This window comes from Molothrus ater, chromosome 11, assembly GCF_012460135.2.
Source record: "Molothrus ater isolate BHLD 08-10-18 breed brown headed cowbird chromosome 11, BPBGC_Mater_1.1, whole genome shotgun sequence".
In the NCBI taxonomy this organism is placed as follows: Eukaryota; Metazoa; Chordata; class Aves; order Passeriformes; family Icteridae; genus Molothrus; species Molothrus ater.
In genome coordinates this window covers 10,158,793-10,179,752 of record NC_050488.2, presented here as the reverse complement: position 1 = coordinate 10,179,752, position 20,960 = coordinate 10,158,793, and the positions used below count along the sequence as shown (strand labels likewise).

At 48.4% G+C, this 20,960-nt stretch overlaps 1 protein-coding gene across 1 annotated transcript in view; it reads left to right on the top strand.

The window, feature by feature from the left end:
* Window positions 1-20,506, top strand: part of PODXL2 (podocalyxin like 2) — a 33,004-nt gene extending 12,498 nt beyond the window's left edge. Inside the window, 7 exon segments of the mRNA XM_036390850.2 lie at window positions 8,074-8,108; window positions 8,110-8,961; window positions 9,950-10,024; window positions 12,909-13,065; window positions 13,957-14,018; window positions 15,644-15,823; window positions 16,163-20,506. Of these exon segments, the coding sequence (XP_036246743.1) occupies window positions 8,074-8,108; window positions 8,110-8,961; window positions 9,950-10,024; window positions 12,909-13,065; window positions 13,957-14,018; window positions 15,644-15,823; window positions 16,163-16,372 (1,571 nt within the window). The 3' untranslated portion in view covers window positions 16,373-20,506.
* Window positions 20,507-20,960: the final 454 nt, after the last annotated feature.

Sequence of the window (20,960 nt, the reverse complement as noted above, 5' to 3'; positions counted from 1 at the left end):
CTGTTTTTGGGATGTGCCATTGGGATGGCGCCGTTCCTGCCGCGCATCCCTGGGACGCGCTCTGGCTCAGCTGCTCCCGCGCGCTGGCAGCGCTCAGCGCCGCTTTTCTTGGTGTGCCAGCAGGCACCTGCGTGTCCTCGCAGATCGGGACGTGACTTGGAGAACAGCGTGTGCTTGTGCATTGAGGGAGAGATGGCTGGTACTGAACCCAGCCTTGCCTCCTGCACGTGCCTCGCCCCATTTGCATGCGGAACACGCCGCTCTCTCCTTCCGTTCTCGCCTGCAGTTCTTTCCTCCAGGAGCAGATGTGCTCTTTCAGCTGTCCTTTATGCATACCCTGCCCTATCCGCTACCCAGCTAACCACTGCTCTGCTTCCAAGTGCTGTTTCTTCCCCTGACAGTTGCTGTGTCCAGAGCTCATGTCTCAATGGCATTTCAGAACCTTGGTTAATAGAACAGTTTGAATTATTCAAGAGCTGGGAGCACATTTCTACTTAAAATTTAATTAGAAACCTGCCGTGTGTCATTTTACAATAAACGATATTGTAATAGCATCCCTAAATTGGGCAGTCTTCTCCTGTCATGCAAAGCCTCTGTATGAGAGATGCACCCAACCAGTGGAACTTACATGCTGCATGTGTGACAGATGCCATGTGATACGTTGTGGATCTGTGTGATGACATCTGTTAGGTTGTTTTCAATGTATAAACCCATTAAACCGTTTTAAACAGCTGCTGTTTAAGGAAAAAAAGTTTATAGTGTAAGTTTTCCTTATGTGAGATTTCATTCAGTGTAGTGTAGCTCAGCATAGTTGGTAGCTCTGTCCCAGGCACACACTGGAAACACTGCATCAATCAAGGCACAGAACAGGATTGTTGTACTCCTAAAGAGAGAAAATTACCTGCTATGGAAGGACACCTGTGCTGGCTTCTTTTTGTCTTTATACAAAGATATTGGGCCTGAACTGGTCCAGGTACAGGATCTTGCAGATAGGCCATATCTCCTGCTATTCAAAAGCTGTATTAGCTTTCTCCATCTCTCCTTTTTTTTATGTCTGTCTGAGCTCTGTGTGGGGAGACTGCCCTGCCTTTGTGTGACTTCAAGGCTGCAAGAGCTAAAAAGCAATAACAATCTGCAGCTGCTGCTTTTTTTTTTTTTTGTTAAGTGTACAAAAAACATCCTTTAAAAATATTTATAGAAAACATTTCTAGGGCCACCTGTTAGTCCATTAGAAAGTGAGAACAAACTCCCAGTGGAAGAGCACAGCTCAGACTAGGGCTCTGGTTCTCCTGAATAATGTGCTTTTGCTGATTTATGTTACAGAAGAGTGATTCTATATTGACATCAGTGAGCACTAACCTTTGGAAGGGCCCTGACATTTGTCTCATTCTGTCTGAGGGTGCACAGAAGTGTGCACTTGCATGTGTGTCATGCCATGCACAGCTGCTACCCAGTGGAGCCACACACGGAGGAGATGGATTAGGGGTCTGGTGGGAATGTGGATGCTATATCCTTATGGAAAGAAGCAGTGTGTGATTTGTACTGCTGCTAAAAGGCAAGTCAGTGGAGCTGTGAACCTGTTACTCCTGCATTCCTTCAGGCTTGCAGGGAACCCAGAAGCTTCTGGTTGTAGTTTGGGTATGGCTGCTTTGCTTCACCTTTGGTAGCAAAGCAAATTGGCCTGAGCCACAGATCAGTTCAGTTCAGTAGACCTGCAGGGTCTGGCCCTTCCTCTCCTCCTTTCCTTTCTTCCATTTCTCCATCTTGTTTTGCCTGGAGGCTTCCAGTCCCCTGTGTTTCCTGTTGTTACACAGATGTCCTTGGCAGCAGGTAAAACACCTCATCCAGCTTTAGGGCTAGAAGATGGGAGTCAGTAGGGTTGTAGGTCTCTCTGAATCCCTTGGTTTTGGTGAAGGGGTTGCATGATGCTGTATTCACCCTGGAGTTCTCCCTGTTTGCAGCTCTCAGTGTTCTCCTTTGGCTCAGTCAGGATGCACTGCCCCACATGTTCCTCTCTTCCAGTGAAGGCTCGAGTGTGAGACAGCCTAATCATTAATTGCTGGGAAGTGTGGGCTCCTGAAAAATGGACACAAGACTTGTGGATGCCTCGTGCTTGAGGGCACTTAGTCCCTCTCCTGCCCTGCCCAACAGCTGAGTGCTCAAGGATTGGAGTGCATCATCCCATTGCCCAGTGTTACAGTGGGCTGGCATGAAGCTCACTTCATTACAGCCAGGGACTGCTCTTTTAGCTCCAAGGTGGTTGAAGACCAAGGGATGACTGTACTGGGAGCTATCCAATCTAGTTTTTTAGATTGGTGATTTCCTAGGACAGCATGTGGTGCTTTGTGGGATGGGGGAGGAAATTGTAATCTTTTAATTATTCATAGTAATTAGCAGAAGGGATTCCCGGGGAGTTAGGATGAGGGATAGTGGGACAGACTGTTATTAAGACTATATTCAAGAAAAAGTAAGTTTTCTGACCAGATAATGGAATAAAATACCTTCCATCTTCTCTGATAGTGAGATTCACTTCTTTCCATGATGAATTACTTGCCTCTGGCAAGAGAGATCCTGGTATCTCTCAGCCTTACAGAAATCTACTGCCTCTTCATCCAGACTGACAGCAGATCTGCAGTTCTTAATACCATCTTCAAGCCAATCATTAATGAAATGAAGCACCTGGTAAAGACTGTCTCCATAAGCAGCTTAGTGCTGAGCAGCCTCCTGCCCTAGCTCAGCTCCTGGGATGCCTCTTGTTTATGCCCTGGTTTAGTGTACAGAGACAGGGGTGATCTATCTTGGGACAAGCCAGCTCTGTGAAGACATTGCTGCCAAAGGCTGTCCTTTGACAGAGGGTTTCAGGGCAGGGTGTTTCTCTGGTGCAGCTATCTCTGACAGTGTTTGGGTGAGGATGGCTTATTCTGCCTTTATTGCAGTCTCTGTGCTGAGCTGGGATAAGGTATGAGGCTATTTGGGAACAGTAGTCCTTGGTGCCCAGTCTGTACCTCAAGCAAATTCAACCATAATGGCCTAATCACTTTGCTACTTTGGGTCTCTCTTTTGACTGTGATCTCTTTTGTGTGTGTGGACTTGTCTCAGAGTCTCAGATAATAACCTCTCCTAGTACTTCTGGAAGATTAGTATATTAGCCCCAACTGGCTTAATTCCAGCACCAGTAATTGTATTTTGCCTCTTTGAAATCCCCCTGTGGTTTCAATCAGCTGGAGTATGACTTTTTTGCAGTAAGCCTTACTGTTCTGTACTATAAAAGGAGAGCAGATACAGTTTCAGACCTGGCTGCATTTTCAGTGGAGAGCACTGTGTGATTCCCAAAGTTGGCAGATGTTTTAGTGTGAATGATGCTATGTGTTGTGATTGGAATCCAGGGATGGTCTTGTCTTTATTACAGTACCTTCTAGTTATCAGTAATTCAATCACTGGTTAACATGATCTCCCAGTTTAATCCAATAAACACCTTATGGTCAAGTTATGTGTACTAAAAAAAAAAAAGAGGATCACCCTCTTCCTGAGTTGTCACAGTTGCTTTAAACAGTTAATAGCAAATACAGGGTAGGGAAGCTTGTAGGGCAGTAACTGAGAGCAGCTCTTCTGAATGACAGAGAAGCAGAAATGTAATGAATTAAATGTCTGGCTGGGGAATTGTGCTTTGGCACAGTGCCATGTCCTGGTCCATCTGGTGTCAGGGAAGTTTTGATATTGATTTTGGAGAAAGCAGGACATTGCCTGAATGGTGGCTTCTGCAGAGGTTTGAAGCTAATGTTCACCTCTTCTAGGAAAATCATCTCCCCAGGCAAAGAAATGGATCTGTGTGACCCTGACCTGGGTCTGCTTGAAGATGCAAAGGGCAAGGCTTGGAAAGGCTGTGAAGGATGGTTTTTTATTTAAAAAATACTGCCTGAGGGTTTTTGTAAGAGAGCTTGGAAGGGAAAAGCTGGGTGATTGTGGGAGGCAGCTGGATGCTGCAATATGCACAATATCACCACTGATGGAAGCCATTAAGGGGTGAAGCTAAGGATGTGGTGGTAAAGAGGTGAGACAGAGGTGTGTAATTTCATATCAGTCAACCAGACTCCCAAGGGGATGGTGTGGCTGAGAAGGTCTGGGAGGGTACATGATGCAGAGCTGTGCCTGCCTGCTACACTCCTCTGGTCCATCCCTGCTAGACTGTTTGCCAGAGGTGCTGGGACAGTTTCATCACTCCAGTGGTTGGTTCTCCTGAGCTGTCCCCCCTGTGATCAGGCTGGCTCCATTGTGGCTTGGCTGCTCTTGGTTGTGGTGGGAAAGGGGCACGTGCCATGTCTGTGTGTGGCCACAGGCTCCTCTTGTGCTCCAGCTACTGCTGATCTTGGTGGCAGACAGCAGACCCTGTCAGGGAAGGAGCTGATGGTGTATGCAGTTACTATCTCCTCTCTCCTTGGGCATCCTGGGGCTTGGCAGAGTTCTGCTTCCTCCCTGGAATTAGATGAGCTGATAAACGAGCCAGGCAAATCTGGCATTGCAGCCAGCTCCATAACTCCTTTAGCAGAGGACTCTGTCCCATTCCCGCAGCAGGAGCACAGGCTGCTGTGTCCCTCTGCCTCTCTGTTCCATGGTTGCTGTTTCTCCCCACAAAAGTGGTGAGAAGGGAAGTGGGTGGCACTGCCACTGGAAGGTGGGAAGGGCTGTGGGTGCACTGCCATGTGCCCAGAGCATGGCCACCAGGTGTACTGGGTCTGCTGAAGGCAGAGGACAGCCAGGTGGGCCAAGGGGGTTGAAAACCACTGGCTGAAGGGGAGCTGCTACCTGAATGCTGGAGGAGATGCTAAAAATGGGAGATGCTCTTTGAGTTCCCTGAGGGTTGGAGGGAAGAGGAATCAAGGGAAATGCTGAGAAGACTCTTCAAATGGGCAAGCTCTGCATTGCACAAATGAGTGACAGGCCAGCTGGTCTAGATGGAGGCTTGGGAAGAATATGCTGGGACCAGCTTAGGGGCCGATATCATACCAGGGAGATGGACAGGGTGCAAAACTTCCTTCAAATCAAAGAACAGGGGTGTAAATGAAAAGAAATATGAGTGCCTTAAAGTGCCTTAAATCTGATCTTGAGAAGTTGGCAGATGCCCTTGTTAGTGAGACAGGAGGAGCTGATTCCAGACAGGAACTGTCTAGCTGAGGAGTCTGGAAGGAAGCATTGACTCATCATAGTTGGCATCTGGATGTGGCACTTGGGGATATGGTTTAGGGATGACAATAGTGCTGCTGGGTTGATGGTTGGACTAGATCTTGAAGGTCTCTTCCAACCTTGATGATTCTGTGATCCTTCCTGAACCTGGAAAGGGATTGAACCCCTTTGGTAATGGGGTTATATGGAGAGATTCTTGTTTTAAGGAGCACCCCTGTGCCTCAAGTTTCACTGTTCCCTACTTGAATCTGAGAAATAACCCCCTCAGGATTTGAGAGGAGTTGAGCTTCTAATCAGTGGGGTCTTATGAACCAGACAGAAGGATGTTCCCAGCTTAACATTCAGGGTAGTGGGGAAACTGATGACAAGTGGAATGTTAACCCAGTTAGTAGCAAGTGTGAGGATTCCTGTGTCTGCTTCTACCCTGTTGATTTGTTGGCCTAGAGAAGCAGCTCAGGTTTCAATCTTTGGCTGCCTTGTAAGACAGAAGTCTGCTGGGAGAGATTGGGATGGGTCCTTAACTTTCTTTGCCCAGAAGAGATGGCAGAGGCAGCAGTTCATCTGACATCTTTAGATGTGGTTGGTGGAAAGGCAGCATAGCTGCACCGTGTGGGGCTTTCCCCCATGGGACCCAATGAATCTGTGGCAGAGCACTCTAAGGAAAGGTTGAGTGTGTGACTTCAAAGGAGAGCTGACAGGCTGGGAGCATTTCTGGTCCTGTGGGATGAACCTCACGCTGCTTTTTCGTGGTTTGTTTTTTTGCTGTGCCCATCTGCCTGCCAGTTCGTGCTCTGCTCCAGGTGGAAAGAGCACGGAAGAGAGGAAGGTGTAAAGGACTTGAGAATATCTTAGAATGTCTTTAGGCAAAGGAGATGGCAGATTGGATCACTGATCCTTGGAAACAACATCATATCTGACAGGGCCTTGTTTTAAAGGGCAAACCCCTCACTTTTCACCCACAGCATGTCAGGGCAGAGGAGGCTCTTGGTGCAAACCCTGAGTTATCCCTGCAGCAGCAGGAGCAGCAGAGCCCTGGGAGATGCACTAAGCTTTACTATCTGAAGACAGTCCCACCCAAACCTCCTCAATCCCATGGCCTGTGGGTGTTCCTGCCATCCATCCAGCAAGGCAGTGACCATGTCTGCAGACACTGGGTTGTTACCAGTTGGGAAGGCCTTTGGAAAGACCAGTGCCAGGCAGTGGAGGAGAGATGGGGTTTTTTTGGTCTGTGCTGCTGCTGATTGCTCTTGCCAGCCTCCTTGGCCTATGAGGAGGCATCAGCAGCTGGCTGTTGGGAAGCAAAAGTCTTTTAAGCCTCAGGGTCTTTGGGTGGGGTGTCAATTTCGGGGTGCTCTCTGGTGAGACACAGCAGCAAAGCAACGTGACTTCTGTCCTGGGCAGTGAATCCCAGTGGCCTCTTTGCAGACAGAACTGGGAGTCAGTCTCCCCACCATGGCTCTGAAGGCCAGCAGCTGGGTAACACTCACCTTTGGGCAACATCTGGGAGGAGCTGCTGACACCTTAAAGGGAATGAGCTGTGGGTTAGGAAAGCCACTTGCCAGCTGGACAGGAGGATCTTTACACCTCCTGCTTGGGGTGGATGGAACAGTGTGGTTTCTGCTGAGGAGGGCTGGGCAGGAGGAGTAGCAGGGCAGTCCTGATTGCCAGGGAATACCCAGGGCAGTGGGTGTGTATGCTGACATGGCCTCTGCCTGGGAGCTTGCACCCACTCTGGCAGCAGCGAGTGAGGGATATGTGGAGCTTTTTTGTGCAGATCTCTGTAAGGCATCCAGACAGCTGCTGCCCACTGTGCTCAGTGGAGCATCTGCTTTGGCAGGCAGGAGAGGAGACGGGAGCCTTGGGAATTTCAGACAGTCATTTACTTAATAACCATAGACAGAGCAGGGGGTTGATTTCTGGCTGTGAAGGGATCGTCTTCCTTCCCTTCTCAGTGAGAATGTGCTGTGCTTGGCTTGGGGAGAAAAGGTGTTAATTGGGATGCAGACTCCTGAAACAGAACTCCGTGGGTATGAGCAGTTTCTCAAGAAAGATGAAGTTGATTTATGCTTTCTGGATTTGTGCCTGCCACCCTGAGCTAAACATATCTGATCTTACTGATAAGTTCCTTTTCCTGGGTCCCCAGCTCCTTGTTAGCTTCCAGAAGAAACCCCAGCCTGCTCTGACCTTATATTTGTGAGCTGCATCTCCTTCAGCATCTGTGTTTGTCTAGCAACAACACTTCCATTCGTGATCAGAGCCACAGAATAGCAAGGGCTGTAGTTGGAGGAAGGGGAGTTAGATTCAGCTGCTGTAGCAAAGCAAAACTAATTCAGATGTTTGTGGGATGACTTTTCTGCTCTGAAGTGCTGTACAAACTAAAATTCTGCATTTCGAATATGCCCAGGTCGATTCAGGGTTTGGTGGTAGTACTTAGCTGTGCCAGGAAGGAGGATTTGGTTTTCTGTCCTTTAGTTTCTCTCCTGTAGTATTTCCCATTTAGCTTGTGGCTGACTGCTGCTACCACCCCATATCTTCTCAGTCCCATCTGAAATGAATCCCTGGCTTCTAGCTGATTCCTAACACTCATAACCTCAACTTAAAGATGCCAGGTGTCAAAACTGTTACTTATTGTCTGTGAAAGTGCCTATGGACAGACAGATATAGAGAGAACAAAGATGGAAATTATCCCTTGGGAATATGGGTTTACTGGGATGGGTAGATGGAGAAGTGCACATATTGGATGGGATGGTTCTTTGCTGTGGCAGGCTACCTGTCCTTGGAGGGTCTCTGCCATTTGACCCCCACCTGTGGCTGGACACATAATGGGATATTCTCTGCCCCTCAGAGTTCTTAGTTCAGATGTAACATGAAGTCTTTTGGATCTCTTTTTAGATTATACCTTTCCTGCTTCATCTCAGAAGGCACTGCCGAAAACAAAATGGGACACAAGTAGACAAATGGGAAATGGCCACTGTCCAGGCACCAGCAGAATTTGTGGAGCCTGACTTACACACTCCTTTCTCCACACTAGAGGAAGAGGAGGGGCTGCTCCCCATAGACCACTCAAGAGGAGGAATGGAGAGCCTCCAGACCTCTGGACCAGAGGTTACATCTTCTGAACCAGTGGACCAAGAGGACTCCTTCTCCCTTCTGTTTTCCACAGCCTCTTCCAGGCCAGGTGTTGTGACTGAGGCAGCCATAGGAGGGCAAGAAGAGGACTCTGTTTCTCCAGGCTTAGACCTTGGGAGCAGCATGGGACCAGGTCTCCTACCTGTGCCCTCTACTTTTTCTACTACAGTTGCAGCAAGATCTCCCATTGATTCGGAAGAACTCCTTGAGGTGACAACTGGAGACACTTGGGCTTTTGGGGGAGCAGATTCAGAGCTGGCTGTGGCTACAACAGGAGCAGAGCCTGCAGAGACCACAGTGGAGGCTGGTGGGGAAGAGCATTCAGCCAGGGAGGAGGTGTCAGAGCCCACGGTGGGGTGGGAGATGCTGGAGCCCACGATGCTGACCGAAATGGAGCAGACAGTGGAAACGCCTGTGGGGACACCCTCTCCTGCAAGCAGCTCCCCAGGCACCCAGACTCTTCCTGGTAGTGAGCAGCAGCCCTCTTCTGTGTCTCTGTGGGACAGAGCTGATGAGCCTGAGCTGGATCCCCTTTGGAATGACACCGAGTCAGCCACTGAGACTGCAGCAGCAGAGAGGAGCTCGTCACCCCTGGCTGGGGACGCCCGCATGGCCATGCTGCCCACGGAGCTGCCCTGGGACTCTGCTCAGGTTGCACTGGGATCAGGGGCTGGGCTGGGAGGTTGCAGTGGGGATATTTGGCTACTTCACTCCTGGGGAGTGTTTAAGCCCATCCCTGAGTCTGACTGCTGAAGTATGTTTTTCCGTTCACCCAGTCAAAGCTGAATTTTCAGGGAGTTATTCACAGCAGTTCTTAAGGTATCCATCATCCCTGGCCCCTCACATCTTCCTAGCTGCACAAAATCCTGCTTCTTAAACAGAAGCTGAACACCTTTCTTCTGGGGCATGAACAGCAGAGAAAGCTCCTTGTTTCCTCAGCCTGCATTATTGGAAGTGTCAGGACAAACATGTCCCCAAGGACTTCTGGAAGGGGAGTGAGAAGAAAGTGCTGTTTTTGCTACTGCTGCCTGCAGGGACCAGATGCAGAGCAGGTGGAGCAGAGTACAGTTATATGTGAGGGTGTGGGAGAGGAGGGGTGAACTGCAGGTCCTGAATCCAGCAAACTGGCAGCTGGTTAAGAGAAAATGTAGCAGGAGCTGACTGGTGAGAAAGTACCAAGCAAAGCTTTTAATTTTGCTTTTTGCCCCATGGTACTCAGGAGCCTGAACAAGTGACTTAGTCCCTCTGTGCATCCTATCCTGCTTGCAAAGTGCTGCCCTCTCTCACCAGTTTGTTTAAGGACCACAGAGGCTCCGGTTAGGTTTTGTGTTAAGTGCTGACAAGGCTGCAGGCTAGACAGTTTTCCACTGAGAACCTGTGTCCTCCTTGAGTCTAGATAGAAGTGGAAGGTCAAGCTGAGCTGTGGCAAGCTGGCAGAGCAGCTTTGTCCCTGTTCTGTGTTAGCACTGAAATGGTGATTGCTCCTTAGAACAGAGAGTTAAAGGACAGTCACATCCTTTGAGAAGTGCCTCTGGGAGTATGGCACAGTGCCCTGCTCCTGTCCCTTGTGTACCCTGTGCTTTCAGCAGCAGAGTTACATTCACACCTGAACCCAGCTGTCTTTGTCTTGTCTCTCCAGGTGATCTGTAAAGACTGGAGCAACCTTGCAGGAAAGAACTATATCATCCTGAATATGTCGGATAACATTGACTGTGTAAGTCAGTCCAGAGAGATTTCATGGCACGGGGGCAATGGTGTTTGGGAAAGTGAAGGCAGGCACAGCTCCTCCTGTCTGCTTTCACCACAAAACATTTTAAAAGCATGAAATCTCAACATATAGAGGCTGTGAAGAGAAGGGGAGGACAGAAATATTTTTGTTCTCCAAAAGGGAAAAAGAGTGGGTGGAGGGAGATGATTTTGCTCCAAGTCTAGCACATGTCAGTTCCATATTGGATTTTTTACTAACTTCTGGCTGCTAGTCTGTGATAGTCAGTACCTGGATTGTCATGAGACATGAGAACTTTTAACATTGCACCTCTTACAGGATTGAATGCAGTTCTCCTTCCTTCTCTTCCTTTTTCTTCCATTCCTTCCAGCTTATAGTAACAATCCTCTGATGGCTCAGAGGAATAGGGACTCCCATTTGGACTGTGCATGGATAAGTATCAAGCAGTTATCACTAAATCTTCCTTAAGGGTCTCTTCTTCCAACCCTATTATCTTGTGTGTTATCTGTGTCTGTTAACCAGCCATGCTCTGCTAATCCAATGCCTGTCCATCCATCCTCATAAAGCTACAGTTAATTCATGACCCCAGAATCCGTTGTGGATCCCTGATAAAAGGGCTTGCTCACTTCTGCTGGGCCTTTTATCAGGCACTTAAAAACCAGTTGTGAAAGGCCTGGGGTCAAGGTGCCTTTCATAATTCTAAGAAATTAATATAAGCCTGACAACCTGAGACTAAAATGTTTCATTGAGGAATTGTGTTCTGGCCTCATGCATCTGCACCCCTGCTTTGTGGGGCTCCTGCTGTGGGCATAGCCAGCTGGTTGTGTCACTGCAGGGTTGCTCTCTGGCACTGACCTCTTGCAACTTCTGGTGAATTCTTGTTTGGTTTGTTTTGCTTTTTTTTAAAGGTGATCTTTCTGAGGACAGGGAAAATGGGGAAATTCCTATACACAGTAAGACATGCCAACTGCTCTAAGAATAGATGAAAAGTCAGTCTTTCTCCTCCTAATTCAGGCAAACCAGTGTGGAGAGCTTTAAGTATCTCTGCTACAGTTCACAACTGTAATGCAGAAAAGGAGTCCTTGAAAACCAGAATCCTTCTGCCCTGTTTCCTTCATGTCTCATCACTCTCTCTCCCACCTCTGTGGACTTCAAATGCTAATTAATTTTGTAATATGTATTAAGTTCCTTTCTGTGGTCACTTGTGTTGTTTAAACCACTGTAAGGGGAAGAACTGAAAAGCAGATGTGCAGATGTCTCTTGATCAAATTATGTCTTTGCTGTTGAATCCTCAGTTCTGCCTTGCTGGAGGAAGATGGTGCCCTGGGATAGGCAGGACTGAACTGTTTTTCTACTTGATTTCATGTTTCAAAACATATTTCCCACTGAATGATTTGTGCCGTGCTACCCCTTATTCAAAGGGACATTTGTCGACATACATATTTAACATGAGCATCTCATCATTCCCTGCCTCCCATTACCACTTTGCATGAGTGAAGCTGGAATCAAGCTCTTCATCTTTCCACTGATATTGATGCAGTTTGTTTCCTACCCTTGGTAATTTGCTCAGTTTGTGCACCTCACCTACTGTCTGCCTGTCCCTTTTGTTTTTTGGTGTCTGTATCAGAACTCTGTGGTGTTTGGGTTTCTGGGGTTTTGAGGGAGAGCCTGTGTTCTACAGCAAGTGCTGTAGTTTAAATTAGTGTGAGTGGTATTTAGTATTTCTCACATATTTCAATGTTTTGGTGCCATGTTCTGGTGTGTATTGAGTCCCACTGAAAAGCTGAGGGACAAGGAGTGTGCTTAGCTCCTTCCAGAAGGTTGTGCTTTGAGCTTCAATTCACTTCATGGCACCAGGCTTTTACCTGCTGCAGGATCATGTCTGTATTTCTGGGTTAAGCTGGAATCCTGTTTGTCTTCCCACTGGGCTCCAGGCACTCAACATACCTGGAAAGTTTCCCCAAGTGAGGACTGCAGGATCTGACCCAGCAGTGGTACCTGGCTATGCACTGGGAGGTGACCTCCACCTTGGCACAGGTGCATTCAGGTTCCTTCACTGCTCCCTCCTCTCCATCATGGAGAATTGATCAATGCTCTGCAACCTCTGCTTTCCCCATCACCAGAAACATCTCACTTCTGTCCTCCTGCTCCTGGCTCAGCTGCTCCCCTTTCCTCTGCATCCCCCAAAAGAGAGCCTCAGACTGGCAGTGGGACCATGAGCTGGAGCTGCAGCTGAGCATTGTGGTGCTGCATTACAGTGCTGCTTCCTCATGCATCTCCTCCTGCCTCCCCATACCAAAACTCATCATTTCATGAGAGGAGGCACTGCCAGGCTCTTGTGATTCAGGCTCCAGTCATCGATGTCTTCTCCAATTAGGCCATTTTTGGCACAGGCCTGTGCCTGCCCTGAGCGCTTCAAATTGCCATGGCAACAAGAACTCTCCATTTTATTAATCATCTGTGTGGCCTTCAGGTTGGCATGGCAACTGGAGATGAGAATAGAAACACAGGAGTGAGAAAGCAGCAAAGGCGCCTGCTGAGGGATGGCTGGAGCACGTCAGGCTGAGCGGCACCCCCGACCCAGCGCTGGCTGTGGGCAGGAGCCTGGCTGCTTCCTTCTCACACCATCATGTTGCTTCAGGATCCCTGTGTGCCAGGAGAGCTTGGTGTGGGGCACAGGAGCTGAGGAGGAAGGTTGGTGCATCAGGAGGTGTTTGTGGCTCCAGCCTGGGGCACCGTGCAGCAGAGCATTGCACCAGGTTTATCACTGCTGGCTTTTGGGCACATGTGAGCTCTCAGCTGTGCCAGCCCTACAGTGCTACAGCTGCCTTGTCCCTACCATGCACTCACCAAGGTTCCTTTCCTGTGCCAGGAGGAATTTCGAATGGAGAGGGGTCCCCAGCTGTTGGCACTGGTGGAGGATGCCTTCTCCAGGCAGGCAGAGGGGCTGCAGGACCGCTGGCTCATCTCTCTGAGCAAACCCAATGAGAATGACAAGCACTTGCTAATGACGCTGGCAGGGGAACAGGGTAAGTGCTGGCAGAAAGAGCCTTTCTGTGATGGGGAGATTTATATGGAGATTTATATGTATTTATATGGAGGTACACAGCCATGTTGTAAGGAGCTTTTGCTTTCCAATCCATTGCAATCCCACCAGTTCTCAGTGTTCACTGGACTTGAGGGATGGAGAGGGACTGAGGACATCTTTCTTCACATCTGCTTTCTGGGTTGTCCCTCACTGCTTGCACAAAGCACTGCACTTTGCACTTCTGCACATTGCCTTCAGCTTTGCTGCCTCCCTGGTTTGCATTTCCCTGAGCATTTGTCAGGTTTCTCCTTATGTACTCCCCATCATGGAAGGATATGACAGCCTGCTCTTGGTTCACTTCCCAACCTATCAATTCTGAAGTCCTGTCTGAACTAGGATGGTCCTCACAGTGCCCTCCCTCATCCCCAAGGAAATAAAAGCTGACAGTGACATGGGCTGGACTGGAACATTTTACCATGTCTTTATTCCCATTTTGGTTCAGGGGTCCTTTTCCTGCCTGCTTAGTGACAGAGGTTTCTAATGTTGACATTATGGCCTCTATGACCTTTGTGAACCTGTCTCCACGACTTTTTGAGTGCTGCTGCTTGCTCCCAGAGCAGACACGGATGCTGAGAACCTCTGTGGTGGTGGGGAGGGTACCTAGGTTGCTCTGCTATCAGTTAATCCCTGGATTTTTTTTACTCCTTTAAAGAGTATTTGGAGGTACCCTTGTCTGTGATCCTGTGTTCTTTCAGCCTCCTGACATAAAACACCAATGAACAAAAATGTGTGTTTCCCTGCCTCCATCCTGCTGGGGATTTTATACTGATGAATACATCTGACTGAGTAACCTGAGCTGAGAGCAGCACTGATCTCTTCCTGTACTTTACAGGTGTTATCCCTACAAAAGATGTTCTCATGGCACTGGGGGATGTTAAGAGGAGCTTAGCTGAGGTAAGAGCCTGTCTGCCTGCATCCATTTGTCAAGACCAGTTATACAATTAAAATAAGCAACTTAAAAACTGGGAGCATATCTCATTCTAACCAAGTGCTGAACCCAGAGCAGGCAAACAGATGAGTCAGATGCTTGGCAAACTTCCTGCTCCCCTCACTGATAGTAGGCAGGCCATCAAATGTCTGCTCCTTTTAAGAGAGTAACTATGGGCTATTCTCTCCCTACTTTTCTGGCTTGGTTGTGAGACTGCTTTTCACACATTCATTTTGTTGGTATTCTCAGTGTCACCCCTTCCATACTATTGTCCAAAGCAGTGTGGGTGCTGCAGACCCCCACATTTGGCCCTGCTCACCCTCCAGCTGTTTTACAAACATTGGCTTCTCTTGACATGTTAACACACCTTCTATGATTCCAGGGTCTGCATTTCACTCCTGAAACAACTGCCTCCACAAAGGCAGGCAGAGGACCTGAGTCAATGGATACCAGACTCCTCTGCCATCTTCCTCTATTCCCTTCTAACCCTGGGCAGCTTGGAAGAGGATAGAGATGAGGACAAATCAGTCCCATGATCTCTGGCTTTGCCCCTTTGTCCTACAGGATATGTAGGCACTGAGGACCTAATTCTGCTTGAGTTTTTTGTGCCAAGCACTGGATTAATTTTGCTGATTTTAGCAGCAGGATCAAGCCACTGCCTTGCTGGCTGTCTGCTCTCAGGTTTTTCCCTGACCTAACAAACTGGTGCAGTTAGACAAAGCAAATTAACTGCTCAGTGGTGTATTGATTGGCTTACACCAGAGAAAGTGCAAAAAGCCAACCCTGTAGAAATTGTGGGACTGAAGTATCAGCAGCTAGAACTGTCCAGAAAGAAGGATTTGTGTGGATGCAAGGTTTAACTTTGCAATTGTGGCTCTGGGTTAATGTGAGTTCTACCAGAGCCTCCTTGCCCCATGCCTCTGGCTTTCTGGCTCTGTCAGTAAACTCTGCTCACAGTGCTGCCCTTGCACAAGCATGAGATTGCAAGGAGGAGGGAGGATATTCTCTTACACCGGTCACACTTACTACTGAATTGATACATAACCTGTTTCAAATCTGCCAAGTCACTGGGACCAACCTGGGCTGTTTGCTGACAGCCACAGGGGGTCAGTTTCTAGGGCAGCTATTCTTAAGCTTTTACACTCAGCAGGCAGCTGTCCACTTTCAAGACCTTGTAAAGACCACCATGCCCTCTTAGGACCTGAGCTTTACTGGAAAGCTATTTATTAGGGTTACATTCTCTGTCAAGCAGTTACCAAAGCCTCAGCACCCATCAGTGCCCTGTAGTTTGTCTCGGGGACTCTAATCTTGGATAGTTTCTCCTATGAAAGCCTCCTACACAAAGGTGTGATATCCTTGTGCAGGTGAGCAAAATAAAATTGTGCCTACTGTCATTTGCTGATGTGTCACCTTTCATGGAAAATGTAGTTATGAGCTTTCTAGTAATGTAAGATGGTGTATAACCTGAGTCTCCAACCCTGGCTTTAGTTCCTCTGCCCACATTCGTGGTCCTGTACTTGGACCCTGGAAACTCTGAACAGGATTCTATCTGCCTGCAGGGACTTTTAGTGTACTGCTTCCTTCCTTCCAGATTGGTATCCAGAACTACTCGACCACCACGAGCTGCCAGTCGCACCCTAACCAGACGCGCAGTGATTATGGGAAGCTCTTTGTGGTGTTGGTGATCATCGGCTCCATCTGCGCCATCATCATTGTCCTGGGGCTCATCTACAACTGCTGGCAGAGACGCCTGCCCAAGATGAAGAACATGGTGAGCACAGGACGGGTGGAGAAGGTGGCCAGACTCTTAGCCCTGGGGATGGAGGAGATTGGGAAGTTAGGAGGGCAATTGTTTTCCCCTGTCCAATTATGGGGCATAGCTGGATACACTGCTGGAGCAGCAAAGGAGTTCATTCAGGTGTAAGAGAGATGCAAATGTGCTTAGGACAGCTCATTTCCACTCTGAGGGTTGGGCTGGGAATAAATCTACCTCTTCCCACTGACTCCACAAAGGTCTCAGTGACCCTCATAGCCTGGTCTGATTGTGCTTCTCAGCAGCATTAAGAGCTGTCCCCCTTTGTCTCCCTTTGTGTCCTCTCGTCCCTGGCAGTCGCACGGCGAGGAGCTGCGCTTTGTTGAGAACGGCTGCCATGACAACCCCACCCTGGACGTGGCCAGTGACAGCCAGTCAGAAATGCAGGAGAAGAAGCCGAGCGTGAACGGGGGGAACACCATCAATGGCCCCGACAGCTGGGATGTCCTGATCAATAAGCAGGCGAGCGAGGATGTGGATGTGTTTGAGGAAGACACGCATCTTTAGAAAAAGAAAGGAGGGAACCACCCTCTTAAACACACTTGTTTTTCTCCTATCTTGACTGATGGACCATGGGATCAGGTGGCTTCTCAGGAACTTCATAAAACCTTTGAACAAGTCTTTGGGCAAGTTTTCCCTATGGAAGTCCTGAGCCTGCATCTGAGGCTTGGAGCCAGGAGGATCACGGAACAGAGGGAAGTGGGAGGGGTGGGTTTATAGATCTCTGTGTGTGTGTTCCTATCAGTAGCACCAATGCTTTCATTACCTTTAAATGCACTTACTGTAGCTCTGTGGTAGTGGCTGAGACTGTCTGGATTGGAGAAACAAGCTGGTGGGGCTGCCTGCCACCAAGAGTCCAGATTTGGGGAGTAAATTCACTCTCCAGATACTGACCTTGAGACCATATTCAGTCCATGCAGGTGCAGTAAAACCTGTGCATTTTGGATGGAGGGGAGCCAAGATTCTGTCGATGTTCTGGGCAGAGTTTGCATTCCCCATGTGAAAACAGGTTTTTTAGTGCTCTAGCGTTCAGCTACTAATTGTATGAGAGCTGATGTTTACATTTGGGGAAAACACCCCTCCCACCACTCCCTGCTGTCATGTCATTTCACCCCTGGTACCACAAACAGCCCCATTCCTTTTTTCAGCTCCACAACTCCAAGCTGAGCTTGCAAAGTTTGAGCACTTTACCCTTGCTTGACTGATTGCAGAGAATTCAGTGCCATGGTGCAGCATTTTAGATGGAAATGTGCTTTAGGTTGGAGCGTTGCTCAAAAATGGTGTTTACATGCCTCTTTCACAATAGCCTGGGAAATCAGCAGGAAAATATCCCTTGTCTTGTGTAAGTTTCAAACTAGCTGGCCTTTTCCACTCCAGTTCTAGTTTTCAGGTGAGTTTGGTTTCAGTTGGTCATTTTGCAGTAAGTATAAGGACTATGTGAAAGTTTAAAAATAGGGAAACAAGTAATGTTCTCATCCTTTTGTTTCAATTTCAGCATCTTGCCCTGAGGGAAGGGTGGAAGTGTTTAATATCCCACAGGTATATATGGGGTAACATCTTTAAAATCACTGCATTTAAACAATGTAAGAGCCAGTTCTGATGAGATGAGAATCAGATGTAGGAGCTCCCCAATGAATGTTTCTCAGGCATGCCTCAGGCAACTTTGAGGCTCCAGCTCCCTGAAGATGTGTGCTAAAGGCACGTGGATATGTGTAATTGTTCTCTGAGCCCTGCCTAAACTACTGTCAAGCCTGAAATCCCAGAACATTTGTTTCTTCTGTCATTGAGGGATTGAGGGACTTGCTTCGGTCAGAGGCAGTACTTCTCTCCCTAGTGGTGGTGATCTGCATGCTTGCTTCCTGCGAGATGCAGCTTCACACTTGCTCTTGAAGGGAACCTTTGTACACAGAGGCCCCAGATGTGCAGCCTGTAAATCTATCACTGTATGTATAGAGACCTCTAGCATGTTCCTCCCTGGTGGGTGTGCCTGAAGTCAAGGTGCCAGAGTCTGTTGTTGCAGTTTGTGTAGCGCTTTGCATGCAAACTGAATCACAGATCACCTTGATGTAGGACCACTCTGGTAGCAGTTTATTAAGGATTCAAGAAAGGTAATAACCTTTGGTTTCCTATCCAGATTCCAATTTTCAGTGGTTTTAGCCTGCCTCCATATCTTTCCTGGTGTTATGTAGGACACAGTGATCATCAGCTCCTTTTGTACCTTGGTAGGGTTGCAGAGATGCTCAGAGTTCCTTCTCCTGCCCCAGCAGCTGGAAGTGGGGGACAGTCCGTGGATGCAGACAGCCATACACGGCCCTCTCTGACCACCCCTCTCTGGGTGGCTCCTGCTGAATTTGATGGGTCTGTGCAGTAAAACTGCACAAGTCCATTGGCTGTGTTGAAGGCACTTTGGGGCTCAAAGGATTAAATGCAAATTGTTGTTATGGTGAGTAAATTAAAGCATGGAGTTAAAATTTGAGGTTTTATAGCACTTAGCATAATGGGGCCTGGCATGCCCGTGGCCTTTAGGCATCTGCACCGTGTAAATCTTTCCAAGTCCAATAATCCTCATCAAGTATGTTTTGAATGCCCAATGGCTATTAAAAAGATAATGCCACCAATCAGATGTGAATCATTTCACCCACAAATGGCTTTCTTGGTGCATATCCCTGCTAAGAGCTACTTTGCTGCCCTGTTTTCTCTCCACTATCCTAATTCAGAGAAACAACAAGGCACTGATAAAGCAATGCTTCTGGCCAGGCTCAGCACCTCCCAATCTCGTGTAAAGTCTTCAAACATTAAAGAAACCAAGGGGCTATGTGGGTTCAATAATCAGCTAGCAAGTTCTCCTAATTTGCTCTTCTGGCCTTTTGTGGCCTGGAAGATTTTCAAGAGATGCTCTTCTCTGTCTGGAGTATCCAGGTAATCTGAGAGACACTTTAAGGGTGGCTGTTGAGGCTGAGGACACTTTTCTGCTGTCTCTTACAGGGTGCACCTGGCTGTATGATCCCAGTTTAGCTTCAGAAATCTACTGGTTGATAGAATTTCACTTTAGTCTGGTGGTACTTTTTATCCTTTTACAGTTTGTTTTTTCTCTGTATCATTTTTTGCACTAGGCTGATCTTGTCAAGTCGATTGCACTGTTGTCCCTCTCCTGCCAGCCCTGCAGAGATGGGTCATCTCCAGGGACCTGCAGGCTGGGAAGCACTGTAGAGAGGCTGTTGGTAGCCCACTTTACTCTGTCCAGTGCTTGCATTTCCAGCTCTGCACAGGGAGGATGTAAAGAGGAAGAAAACCTTTGTCTTAGCATTTGTAACAGGAAGCTTTTCTATCACCCTAATGTAGTTAAACTTCTTTTTAATAAAAACTGTGAATGCTGGACTTCTCAGAGCAGTGTGCCAGGTGACAGAGCAGATGAAGGAGACAAAGCAATTCCTGGAAAACTTACACGGACATCACCATAATTCCATCTGCCAAATGTTTGGTTGCACTGACACCTGGTGGCGGTTGGGATTGGAAACGAAAAATTAAAAAAAAAAGAAAAAAAAGAGAGAACTTTTCTCTTAGCTTTGGGTATTTGTTTCCTGTGACTTGCCTAGGATAACCTGCTTTATTCACGAGGGGCTGCAGGACTCAACTGTGAGCAGAGGGGCTTGTACCAGGCATGTCAAGGATGGTTTGTGTGAGGACATCCTTGTCTGCAAAGTAGTGAGATGGGACATTCCCTGGAGTCACCAGTATAAAGGCGCTGGGTAGCAACACAGGGTTTCATCTCCATCTTCCTGCTTTGTGTGCCACTTGCTCCCTCTGCTCCTTGGGACCACAGCTAGAATGCAGACTCTGCCCTGGAATGGAGGTGGTTCTTCAGAGAGAGCATCAGGTGCTGTTGTGAGGAGTGCAGTGCCTCGGGGAGCACTGGCGATAGCATCGTCTGGATGCACGGCCAAGAGCAGAGTGACTCTCCATCTCTGGGGGATCATGGCCAGGTGGGATCTGGGATGGCCAAGCTGCAGATTACTCCAAGGTGTCACCCAGAGATCTGGAATTGTGCCTGTAACATGGAGTCTAACATGTCCTGGGACTCTGCATCCTCCACACCGCCTTGGAGTATGTAGGGTGGAAAGAAACAATGAGGAGTGACCCAGTAATTGTGCTGTGAAGGATGTAATGCAGCTTGAGGATACAGTTCAAGAGACACTTTAAGGATCCCTCTGGCCGAGGATATGGTGTGAAATGAAGGAACATTATCCTAAGGACTATTGCAGCATGACCTTAGAGCACTGCAGCAGGGTCCCACTGCAGGCACTGCCATCAGCAACTTGTCTGTTCCCATCTGCCTTTGCAGCCATGCAGGAGCACATCTGTCCTTCTCAGCAGGTTTGGGAGCTCCAACAGTCAGACACAACAAGCACCTTCATCTGTGCTGGCTCATGAGAGCCTCATGTGCTCATCTAAGCTGACAGCCAGGCTTTGAGCCGTTCTCAACACCTTCATTCCTGCTGGACACAAACTGCAAGCCCTGGCCGCTGCTCAGGATTGCTGCGGAGAACACTTAGAAACACTTGTGTCTGGCCCTGGAAATAGCAGGGTTGTGGTTTTGTTTTCTTTGCAATAAAACACACCTTCTGGGTGTCTGAACACTGACCTGAGTGCAGTGCTTTGCTTGGTTAGCTCTGCCTGAATTCATGTCTGCTGCATCTTGTAATGCAGTACTGGCCAGGGTTTCTCTGCTAGGGTGGCAGCCTGGCCCCCTTCCCCACAGTACACTCCTTAATTCTCCCATCAGAGATTTCTGTGGAAGCCCTGAGCCATGCCAGGTGCCCAGGCTGTGGAAACAGGCTTCCCCCCTGGAGAACTCTGCCCCTCCAGTACCCACAGGACCAGCCCAGGACACCTTTCCTGCTAGAGTGGCTTAGCACAAGCCTCTGTTCCACAGCAGAGTCCTGCCTGTGTGCCCTGTGCCACGTGTGTCCCACCCAGCTCTCCGCCACCCCACACCTGCTCCAGACCTGGGCCCCTACAGAATCACAGAATTATCAGGGTTGGAAGAGACCTCTGGAGATCATCCAGCCCAGCCCATGCCAAGGCAGGGTCACCC